This window comes from Opisthorchis viverrini (genome assembly GCF_000715545.1).
Source record: "Opisthorchis viverrini unplaced genomic scaffold opera_v5_224, whole genome shotgun sequence".
Classification (NCBI taxonomy): Eukaryota; Metazoa; Platyhelminthes; class Trematoda; order Opisthorchiida; family Opisthorchiidae; genus Opisthorchis; species Opisthorchis viverrini.
In genome coordinates, this window is record NW_008751878.1 from 224,338 (window position 1) to 236,507 (window position 12,170).

Genomic DNA, 12,170 nt, shown 5'->3' on the forward strand with positions numbered 1-12,170 from the left:
CATGATCATGCCAACGGCAGGACTCCCGCAAGTTGGGAAAAAATTGTTATTATTATACATGCGAGCAATTACATGCCATGGGTGAAAGTGTTCGGAAATCTCACTGTTATAAAGACAAAACCATTACTTGCTCGGTCAGTCTCACTGTTGATAATGGAGCATTCCCGTGTACACCGATGTTGCAATGCAAACATTCAATTATCATACGTCTGCCCAGTAATGCTAAGCATGGTATGTACAAAGCAGCTGTAAACTAAAGGGCAAAACTTCAAGGACCTCATGTGTCTTTGAAAGTTTACTCACGGAGATACCTGCAGCAACGATTTATCTATTTGGTGGGTACTTGGTTTAAAATATATCCACTTAGAGTACTAAATCCAAACTTCACCCCACTCCCGATTGTTATTACTTACTTTTGGTGGTAGCAAAAGCCCTGACCTTTTAAACATAACGTGAAAACAAAAGCAACAGCAGACTTATAATGATAACACGATGACATTGTTTATTCCCAACTATTGAGTGGCTTACCGCCAAGTGTGATCACACGGTTACAGTCAGAACAAAGCACGACTTAGGGATTAGCGGGTACCGGGTATTGAGCGAAAAACGGAGAGTCATAAACAGTTGGAAACGTACGATGTATTGGTCACGTCCAAACACACTTACCAGGGGTTTATTTCACTTTTCGGAAGCCCATCAAGTTGAGACAAAGTGAGATTGTAAGGAGCTGAAGGTGGCGGGCAAAACAGAACGAGGGAGGGCAAGAAAGGCCTACTGCCTGGCACATGACAAGAAAAATTCAAATCGCGAAAAATTCAGAACCAGAACAATGAGTCTGGTGCAGCTGCAGGATTGCTGAGGTCTTGCCAGTCAATTTGAATTATATCCGAGAACCACCGATGAGGCCTTGGAACGTCGGGCTTATGGTCACTCTCACAAAAGCCTAAGTGGGGATGACGAGCTAGAGGAATCAGCAATGAGTACAAATTGTAGAAGGAATCTCAGTGTCACGGGGTACATTGAAGCTGCAGAGACACACTAGTGTCACTGATGGCATGTTACCCACCAGCTGAAAACAAACATTATTATTACCACTTTTGGCGACGTGTTGGGTGTATACGCTCAATGGAGAGGCAGCTGGTGCTGACGAACGGAAGGAAACGCATACTGCATAAAAACGGCGGGCTTTCTGAAGGGCATAGAATGAAAATCATCGAGATTTTTACATTCGGAAGGAAGGTTCAGAAGATTAGAGTGAACGTATCCTGGAGGCGACTGGGGCTAGGCGAAAAAGTTGTTTTCAGTTGCAGGCGGTTCAACAAGTTGGAGACAATGTATCGCCAAAAGTAGGCAATGTATAGTTGAGAAAGTGCCATCAGGCTGTGTATGGCGGTGGTATGCCATCATTGCACTTACATGTTTTCGTTTCCGGATAGTCACGCGACGGTTATCAAGGTTGCCGCAGTCGGACAGGGAATACGCGTTACCGTGGCAGCTGAAACTGGATTGAACTAGGAATCCGACACAAGTAGCGCCAGACAAATGCAGAATCACGAAAGATTTCTAACCGGCAGGAGGACTATGTGGGTGTAGACCAAGGACAAACCAGACTGAATGAATTACGGTTGTACATGGCGTTTGAGCAACTAAGCCAAATTTTGAGGCTTTGGAAGGGAGCAACGAGGATGGAGCACGATGAACGTGATAGCATCTGATGAATGCCAGGGAGTACCGGATATAACGGTGTCAGTGAAGAAATCTAAGAGGAATGACAGCAAGCTAACCGAACCAAGGAAATGGTGGATTTGTTGACCGACCCAGAAACCAAGTACTAGCTGGGCCGGAGTAGGTGCCTAATTTTCGAAAGATAAGGACAGCCACCGAGGTGGCTATCAAGGAGGCTCGATATTGGACTATTTGAGACAGGCTATTACATGGTGGGGAAAGATGGCGGTAGATTGTAGCCCAGCGAGAAAATCCAAAACACCGATAGTAGAATGGTTAAAAGATGGTGTCTCGTGTAAAATCTAACACATCCACAAATGCGTGCGGCGTGACGCCCCTGGCGTATTTCGTTTTGCAAAGCCTTCGCCCTTTTCCACAGGTTATTATTGTGTTAAACTGGGTTCACCGCATCTTTCAATTGTGCAACGTGACCATGTCTTTCACGCCCATTCCGATCACTTCACCTTGCATGCTTTAAACCACTAGTTTATCTAGGCTCACCGAAATTTCGGGATTATTTGACACTTCTTTTCACGCAGCACGTAATATCAGAAGGCTATCCATATAATCAGTCGTTGCGCTACTTTTCACCATGGCCTCCAAATGGGAACTTTCATTTGTCTGTAGCTTCCCAACCCACTCTCCGAATGAGCGTTACTAAACCACTCCAAAAATTGATTGCAATGAATTGCCAGTCCTATTTCTTACCTAAGTGGGCTCAAATACATGATAGTCCCAGCTCCACAGATGCATACAAACTGACCGCCTTGTAATAAGAGGTAGCTAAAAAGGCACCTACGCTTCAACCGCAATTTCGGGAACCGTCTATTTACACGTTTGACGAACTTTGTGGGCGATTATCTAACCACCCTCAAACTTAGTGACGTTAAGCTTGACCAACGGATGTTTCCCATTTTTGCAGTTACAAAGGCCGGTTCCATTCGATCACATACCACCATTCCCTATCATCTTCACCAGAACGTCAATCACTGTTTTTTTAAATCACGCAGTGTCGCCTCAACAATATATTTAAGAATTGTAACCACTATTAGCTGTCTGCTATTTTAGGCTACAGTCTGATGGCATCAAGGAACCAGCTGTGCCCCCGACGGTCCGTGAATCGTCATGGTCTTAATTTGTAGCAATTTTTTGAGCAATCCCAAATATCCTGGCAACCCAAATGACTCATGCAATATTTTCATTGTACAGGCTGTCCACGGGCCTAGGCACTACGTCATGTTGATGTTGCCGGGACTGCCACACCCAGTGTGGTGCCTCATCCGTAGTTCAGCATGTCTACTTTTTCCTGCTGAGTGTAACATACACTCAAAAGAACGCTTCCTTTGGATTTATGTCCAATTTCTTGAGCAAATGGCCAGGTGTTTTACGGTCTGTTTTCACTTCCCATAAACCAACTATTTCCCCTAATTTCTCTAACAAGCAGGCAGTATTCCAGTGAATAGGACCGATTTCCGCGCACTCAGTGCGAACTTTTCTGACTTTTATTAAATGTATCAAAACGCTAAGCAGCCGCAGATAATCCTCATACTCGCAAAGCAATACGGTGGCTGGAGCCCAACACATAACATCTGTATATTTCCCCAAGGACACTGCAAGCAGCCGACAAAATTCCACCGTGTGGCTCGTCTAGGCAATTGTGCACAGTGGGTTGTCTGCCTGTCATATTGTTAGCACTTGGGTGCCGCTGAGTGGACCTAACATTTGTCGCTTGCCACACGGTTCACCGGCTTTGCGCCACCCGCAAACAGACCGTGCGCACACGGTCAGGGATGTTCGACTTTAGCAATATGACCGACAGGCATCTGCAGAATACCAATGGAGGTCTGAAAAAGCGTGCGAACCAACTAAACGATCTAAATTATGCCACACAATGGGCTTTCTGGAATGCTACATGGCTCGCGCAGGTGCATATGTCGTATAATTGTGACCGAAGGGAAATCCTGGAGGGCGGTGGCTAAATTATAAGCTCGGTCTGCAAAATGGCCACCTGCGCGTCCACCTTCGTTTTGGGCACCTATGACCGCTACCAGAGGCTGCATCGCCAGAAATAACTCTAAGTTTACTAAAGCATAGTTTCCTGCGCAAACCAAAGGTGCTCTTGGCCAGTTGACATCAGTGCCGGTCGACGCACGCGCCCTTTCCACCAGGCGATGTGACTTCCGTATACTCATAAGTTCCCCATGTTCGTCAATCGATAATGTTTTAAAATTGACTTTGATCAAAGCACAGCGCTCCAACACACTATCCCAGGAGTTTGTGTGCGTCCAGATTTTCTGCTCCTGGGGGAGTTAAATTGGAAGTCATGAGTTGATATCATAATTCCAGCATCGTTGCCTTATTGTGTTCATTTGAGATAGAAAACTAAGATTATTCTACTAAAGTGTGCAATATGGGAACGCTTTCCAACTCTAGTAAGGACCGAGTGCTCGACCGTGCCTGCTATCTTGGTGTGCAAGTTGGGCTACGCCCGTTTCCGAAGTAGGAACACTCCTCATTGCGACTATACGACCAATTCCTTCAGTTTCGGTGCCGACGGGATTCTAGTCTGTTCATCCCTTACTGAGGCTCTATGTATTTCAGGTTAGTCCACCATTTCTTGGAGAATAATTCTCGGTAAGCAGTCCCAGCTTGATATCAGCCTTAATGTACAAGCAACGACACCATCGTTTGGCAGGTGGAACCAGGAATTTTAAGGTTTACCCTGTCTTAGGGGGAGGCTCAATGTTTGTGGTTGTATTCCGAGGTTGCCAGGCCCATCTCCGGCCTCAGATTAATATGCGACTACCCGTGGCCAATCACAAAATACTGTTATTTCCTGCAAATTTTATTGAGGTGCTCTGCTGCCAGCAGACCGAATCTCACTATTTTCTAGGTGATATTAAATGGTTCATCGAAAAACTGAACCTACGAGCCCAGATAATATTCAAATGATGACAGCATTTACGCCTTTTATGCTAATAATGAAGTGCTGTGGGAAAAACTGATCCACCACAAGCCTTACGTCTTCCAAACTTCGTACGAATTAATGCCACGTTGGTTACTCGAACTAACAATCATCGAGGAGCGAGGACACAGGTTTCTGAATACGTCCATTCCGGTAGAGGATCACGAGCTACATTCAGATGGAGGGGTCATCCTCCCGCTTATTTTTCGCCAACGGCTGTTCTCCATGTTTTAGCCGGTTCCGACAATTGATCCCATGGTTGGAGGACTGCCCGCACCTTTTCCCCTTTTTAAATGACTTACATTTCCCGGCAGTTCGGGATATTCCATTCCATTAGGCACTTTTTTCAAGTTGGAGTATTTGTTAACCTTGAAAAATCGCTAACTCAATCAACTCACTTGCACTAAGAATTTGCAGAACACATTGGACATAAGCATCTTAAGTGAGGTGGTTGCCTCGAAAACATTGTAGTTTCCGAGAGATCGTTCATATTCGCCAGGTGCTGAACGGCATTGTTGACCAGTGTTGTTCATACCGAAGCCTCAAACTCAGTGGCCGATTCACACAAGTGCCAGGGGAAATCCATGAGTTTACCAACAAGTCAAGTTATTGGCATTTTAGACTGGGAAAATAAAAATGGGTGAATATTGGACGAACAAATAGCACAGTAAAATCATCCATTTCTAGACTATTGTTATGAACAAACCGTATCTTTGAGTGGCGCGTAATACCAGAACCTCCGGGAAGGAAAAGCAACGTTGGAAGTGAGTTTCAATGCGGTAATAATAATGTAAGACGAATTCGAAAATTATACAAACCTCGACAGTAGATGCTCGTCCAAAACAAACGGTCCACTTGGACTACAAAAATACGAACCAAATGAGTAAGCAGACTCCCAAGTAAGACAGTCACACGCGTATAGAGTCGGCCACAAATAGCTGGATGACCTTAAGGCCGATTGGGTGAAATGGTAAGGAAAACAAACGCTAAAAACGATCGCACTAAACACAAAAGTGCGGGACTTAATGGGCGATAGGCCGCCCGGCTGATTGATTCAGCGGACACCCGGTTTCTTGCATTTGACCTATGCTCGGCCCTATTCTTACGTGCCCCATCAGCCACCAACACTTAGGGTCCAACTGCATTCCTGTCACGATGGATGTATAAACCTAATCGCGCCTTCCCAGTAACCATACCTTTCAAATATCAGCCTTGAGAAGGCAGCCCGCCATTTCAACATGCGAGGCTCCTCCTAAACCATCTGAGCTCGCCTCAACCGTATGATACCACTGCGGACCATTTTTCACGAGGCGCATCTCCACCAGAGGGTGGAACCCTTTTTCTCACCCTGCCTGGTTTAATCGGTAGATATTGGTGGTAACCTAATGACCAGGCTACAACCTTCCGTAGCTTTACCCAACACGGAAACCTGGCTATTAGTAGACACATGCCATCATTTCGTTCAATTTTATGAACATGCAATACAAAGCTCTTTAACTGGGGCGGGCTCAACCGAGGATGTGGAGGCCAGTTACTATCTTGTTCGAGTAAACATCTTTGTCCAGCTAACCATCCACGCAGCGGAATGAGGTTGCACGTCCCTCAAGAGGCAACGTCGATTGGATTGTTCTCCGGCGTTACGCGCACCCACTGAGTAGGTGACGACGCATCGCGAACAGTTGTTAGTCCATTTACGGCTGGCGTACAACTGGGGTCCATTGGCCGCATAATGCTCTCAGCTGCAAAACCTCTATTACTCGCAAGTGGACAGGTTGCTTGAGCGGACAAACCAACCCCTCGAGATCCGTTGGAGGTTGTTGCTCAGCACATATAAAGTCAGCCCAAAAGTCAGCAGGGTCAACTGGTTCGCCCGGCCTCCCTGGGGCCAACCTATTCGCCGACGTTGATTAGCAGCGTTAGCACCAGAAATAACATCCGCCACAGAAGGCTTCCACTCACTGGTAAGAAGCTTTTAATCAGAACGTCTGTTGGCCGCATAGGATACAACAATGGTACCCTAAAACGGCTGCTGCGTGAGGATATTTGACGAACTCCGTTAAGACCTAGAAGCACCTTTTTCCTGCAACAATGAAGCTGATCCGAAGATGCGGGACATGTTCCAGCTTGGTAGAAAATATTATCTAGCGCAACCTGTACGGTGAGACTTTTGACCGGCAGCCGCAGCAATGTCGTGGTTGTCCAAGTGAACCAAGTGAAGCTCAACGAGATTTGGGTGCGGACACCAAACCGGAGCTTGAAACGTCGATGTGGAGTGACTTTCATTGATCGAGTTCGACGTCCCTTCTATAAAAACGGTAGAATTGGAGAATACTGAAGCCAGAGCGTGGACGTCCGTTTGATGTGTGCGTTAACATCCTTCTTGATCAGTGAACTTCTGGAGCCGCGGAATAATCCGCAGACTGAGACGGCTGACTGGCAATAGCGGACCTTCATTGTTTCCCATAACCGCTGAAAACCTCCTTCTGTTTAGTGTCATTACATTTTACCGGTGAAGTTACTTCACCATTCAGAAATGAAGATACTGACTGTATACCGACTCAGTGTCTACGGTTAAAGTTTGGCACTGTTTTCAGCTGTTCTCTCGAAGGGGCATGAAAAACCCCGCAGATAGTTATGGGCGAAGATCCTGATTAATGTGAAGCCGCATGAAAAGTAATATACCATTGACCCAGAATAAGCAAAAAATTGGTTCTTCCTCATCTGGTGCTTGTCTGCTACAGTGAAAAAGCGAAAGTAAATGTATCTCCGCACGAAAAGCAGGAAAAGTTAACAGAAAATGCGAGAATGTCCAAGATTGAAAAGCATTTCACAATTCGCGCATTGCTACTGAAAGCTTTATTTTTATTCTCCCAAATTCATGTTTGCCACACAGGATCATCGAGAGACTACAGCTTCACTGGACCCGCAGTGAACTCCGAGGCCCATGATCCTGTGCACGATTTGAACTGAGGATCCCGAAGTTTGTTTGTTCGAACCCACAGGTCAGACGTTTTAAACCACTGATTCGGGTGGATCTCTCAGCTGTTCAGGGCGGTTTAATGAATCTTATGGTGCTTAGATGTCTTCATCTCCTCCACTGAAGAGGCAACGTACATCTTGTTTGGTAGACTCCAACCAGCACAACGACCTAAGCGTACCCGAAACGTTCAATCACTCAAACGTAAGTTTTTGCTCACTCGCGGACGACTTGTGTTTAGGGAATGGAGACGAACGGTGAGGTGGAGGAATTGGATGAAGGGCTCTACAGCCGTCAATTGTATGTCTTTCATTACTTGCTTACGAAAACCCCATAGGTATGTTCTCGGAACCGAAGGAATGCGCCGGATGGCAACCGCTGACATTCTAGTTTCAGGCCTCGGCGGTTTGGGGGTTGAGGTGGCGAAGAACATAATACTTGCTGGGGTCCGATCTGTCACGCTGCACGACCCCGATCCCGTTAGTTGGAGTGACCTCTCTTCCCACTTTTTCGCTGGCTCTGATGACATAGGACACGGGAAGGCGGAGGTATCCAGACATAAGTTAGCCGAGCTGAACAACCACGTATCAGTCCATGTGCTAAATAAGCCGAAGATTACATCAGAAGATATCCGGAAGTTCACAGTGGTTGTCTTCACACAAGGTTCCCACGAAACATGTTTAGAGATTGGCAAGGTTTGTCATGACCTTGGTGTTAAATTCGTCGCCGCTGCAACGAGCGGAGTTTTCGGGAAAGTTTTCTGCGATTTTGGAGCCGAGTTCGTCGTGTCTGATCCCACTGGTGAGGATCCACCTTCAGTGATGATCCAACAAATCGAAAAGGTAATATCCGTTAATGTCCCGAGTACCGTTTAGTCTAAGCAGGGTCTGGTTACTTGTTTGGAAGAAACGCGGCATGATTTTGAGGATGGAGACTACGTAACGTTTTCTGAAGTAAAAGGAATGACTGAACTCAATGGATGTGAGCCGCGGAAAGTCAAAGTTATCGGTAGGTGATCGGGAAGTCATTATCTATTGTCTCAGGGCCGGATGCTTTTGTTATCGGTGATACATCGACATTGAGTGACTATTTATCAGGTGGGGTTTGTACTAAGGTAAAAATGCCGCAAACACTGACCTTCGTAAGTTTTTCCTTGTCCTGATCCACTCTTTTAGAAACCATATGCAGACGCTTTTTCTCAACCGGAATTCCTAGTCACGGACTTTACCAAGTTTGACCGTCCATCCCAAATTCACCTGTGTTATGCTGCTTTGTCTGATTATGCCCAAAAGCACAAGGGCGCCTACCCTGGAACGTGGAATCAGTCTGATGCGCAGGAGTTCATTCAGTGTGTTCGTAATTTGAATGCTTCCCTGAAGGATACTGGTGCGTTCGTTAGCGAGCTAGATGAGCACCTTTGCAGCTTATTTGCCTACACATCCAATGGACAGTGTTGCCCGGTTCAGGCGGTTATTGGTGGGTTTGCAGCCCAGGAAGCTTTAAAAGCATGTACCGGAAAGTTCAAACCCCTAATGCAATGGAGTTATTTTGACGCCATCGAGTGTTTACCGTCCTCGGTGTCCGTAGCGGCAGAGAAATGTAACAAGGAGCTGGTCGTTGGCGAGGGTGATGCGGCTCCTCGAGGATCTCGGTATGATGGTCAAATAGCCATTTTCGGGCATCAGTTTCAGGAGAAATTGAACCGGTTAAAGTATTTCATGGTAATATCCTATTTGTTCTCTAACACACGCTTAGGTGGGCGCTGGGGCAATTGGCTGTGAACTTCTAAAGAACTTCGCGCTTATGGGCGTGGGAGCCAGTCCCTCTGGGAAGGTTACAGTTACCGACATGGACTCAATTGAGCGTTCTAATTTGAACCGGCAATTCCTTTTCCGTCCTTGGGACATATCCAAGATGAAATCGACAGTCGCAGCCGCAGCGGTGAAGCGGATGAATCCAGAGGTAAGTTCTGTTTTTCCTGCTAGCTCCTCGCCTTCTGACCTTCCGAGATTTTGCGAAGCCGGTCGACACGCCTTCCTTAGCTCGTCGGTTCTGTGTATAACCATAGGTTCCTACATTATGACTGTCTTGCCGCAACTTAAAACTCACGCACAACTGGCATAAAAGTCTGCAGATAAGTTTGCTTGTATAACAAAGGACTCTTCCTGCTTTACTTCCGAAGTCGAGACCTCGGCTCGTGGGCATTTCTCCTAGGACCAGGTATTTCTGGTTAATCGATGCTATACGGCATGAGTTCGAGGTGTCTCAGTGGTTAAGACGTTAACTTAATGACTGGAAGAAAGGCGTGGTTAATGACTGAAGAAAAGGCGTGGAGTCGATTGAGTCTGGGATAGCTCGGTGGCTAGGACACTGACTTGTTGACGGGAAGATTCATAGTTGGAATTCCATCCCAGGCATCTCGATTACTCTTGGCTGAGTTTAGAAAGCCTGCCAGTATCAGCCCACGTAGTTCCTTCGCATGACGTGGCATCCAAATAACGAAAGGGTTTTACAGCTTGTCTGCGGTGTTACTTTCGTCAAAACGTTAGTCCTTGTATGGTAAATTTACAATACCATATCTCCTAGCCTCACGTCTGTGGGGCGAAGCAGTTCCCAGATGTACCAATCTCCCTTTTCCAGAACCTTCCTATTCCACCGGGTTTGTCTACTCGCACGCAGGTGATAGTAGCTTATCTTGTGTGCGCTCACAAGCGTCACATGTCCTACTGCGTGTATAATGGCGCATATCTTGTCTACCGAGGATGTACTTTCCAAAGCTCTGTGTAGATTTCTTTGATGGGCTCGTTTAACTTGTAAGTCAGAAAGTTTTTCTGTGGCTAAGCGGGGAACTTACGTTGTCTTGGGAAATTTTACAGAAAATATACGTCAGCCGAGAGCACTGTCAGAATTGACGTATATTTCGGAAAGATTGGAGTCCCGCTAGTGGCTATATATTTGATCTGGTTCGATTGTGGTTCATCAGTACCCAGACGCCGGAGGGGTAAACTGTACTGTTGGAACACCATTGTTGATCAGCAGAGGGCCGGGAAATACAATCAGTATTTGGACTCCAGTTGAAGATAAGATGGCCACTAAGTTGTGCTTCTGATGAGACGATGCCTCCTACTCGTGCGTTATGATCTCCATCCATCAGGGATTTAATAAAGTAACGAGACCTCAGCTCGAGAGGTATAAGGTATACGATACGCAATCCGTTGTGGCAGCATTAGGTTGCAGATCGGTGAAACAGTCGTCAGCAGTCGTCCCTACTGAGTCCAATTCAACTGGATGACCCCACTCAGTCAGCTGCGCTGATTCCGCTCACTGAGTTTAGATCCCGAACACAACTATATCCAAGCATTGAGCTCCCCCTGTCATTGTCATCGACACTAGGACATCAGTGTTCGACACCAATTGCTGCCTCACAACCTTGATTTATTCGAGAGCCGTATTGTGAAGAAAACAATTAAGGTGGAAGGGGGAAGGAACCTAGTGCTAGCTTACTACAATCATTCCGGGGTGCCTACATCTGCCTACCACATTCAGGCAATCTAGGTAGAAACTGACATCGGTTTGATAGCATCCCAACCAGGCGCAGTGATCAAGCAGTCATCATTCGAGAAGGCGAGCAGCACCGATCCAGGGATACACTTTGACGCCATAGGTGTCTCAACTTAGTAAACGGGACCCGGGCCTTGCAGATTCGTGAGCTGAACTCATCCGTCACACTGCAGTCGGAACTAATGCAACTTCCAAAATATGTAGAACACTCCACAACTTCGAATGCTTTCCCTCTAGGACATTCAATGACTGAATGTCCGGGGGCATGACCTTGTACTTTGTGGGTGCAAAGTGCATACCAAAGGACGGGGTGACTAGTCAGTTCATCCAAAAACGCCTGCGCCTTCTCTTCGAAGCTAAGAACGATGTCGTCTGCGTATTTCAGATCGACAAGGTTTTCGTCACAAGCTATTTGGACACCAGGGTTTTGGACACCTTCCAGCGTTCGTCTCACTATCTCATCGATCACTAAGCTAAAAAGGAATAAGGAGTACGGGCATCCCTGACGGACCCCAGTTTGTGTACGAAAGCTTTTGGAGAGCTCTCCGTATACTCACGCGTCCGGAAGTCAGAATACAAAGAACGTCTTATGTTCACAAGCTTCCGGGGCATTCCATGGTGGGCAAGCATGTCAGGAAGAACAGACCGATCAACCGAGTCGAATGTGCCTTGGGAATTCAGTAATACTAGAATTGTGGGTCACTTATACATATGGCGTTGTTCTAGCACCTGAAGGAGTATGGAAATTTGGCTAACACATCATCATCATCATCACCATCATCATCATCATCATCATCACCGACAGCATGACATCAGTGTTCAACACCGATGCTTCACTGCCGTACAACCATGACTTATTTGAAAGCCTTATTGTAAGGAAAAGAATACACACTGACGGGGGAGCCGCTTAGTGCTAGCTTAACACAATCATTCCGAGGTGCC

At 46.4% G+C, this 12,170-nt stretch overlaps 2 protein-coding genes across 2 annotated transcripts in view; both read left to right on the top strand.

Annotated features, from left to right (window-relative positions):
- Nucleotides 1–1,042, top strand: part of T265_08486 (hypothetical protein) — a gene marked incomplete at both ends in the record, with an annotated part of 6,267 nt that extends 5,225 nt beyond the window's left edge. Inside the window, one exon of the mRNA XM_009174300.1 lies at nt 861–1,042. Within this exon, the coding sequence (XP_009172564.1) occupies nt 861–1,042 (182 nt within the window). The remainder of the gene's footprint in view (nt 1–860) is intronic.
- A 6,727-nt stretch (nt 1,043–7,769) lies between these two features.
- The window catches only part of T265_08487 (hypothetical protein), a gene marked incomplete at both ends in the record, with an annotated part of 24,666 nt that continues 20,265 nt past the window's right edge, over nt 7,770–12,170 (top strand). The window contains 7 exons of the mRNA XM_009174301.1: nt 7,770–7,871; nt 7,909–7,967; nt 8,005–8,509; nt 8,543–8,675; nt 8,711–8,808; nt 8,843–9,388; nt 9,423–9,629. Coding sequence (XP_009172565.1) covers nt 7,770–7,871; nt 7,909–7,967; nt 8,005–8,509; nt 8,543–8,675; nt 8,711–8,808; nt 8,843–9,388; nt 9,423–9,629 — 1,650 coding nt within the window. The remainder of the gene's footprint in view (nt 7,872–7,908; nt 7,968–8,004; nt 8,510–8,542; nt 8,676–8,710; nt 8,809–8,842; nt 9,389–9,422; nt 9,630–12,170) is intronic.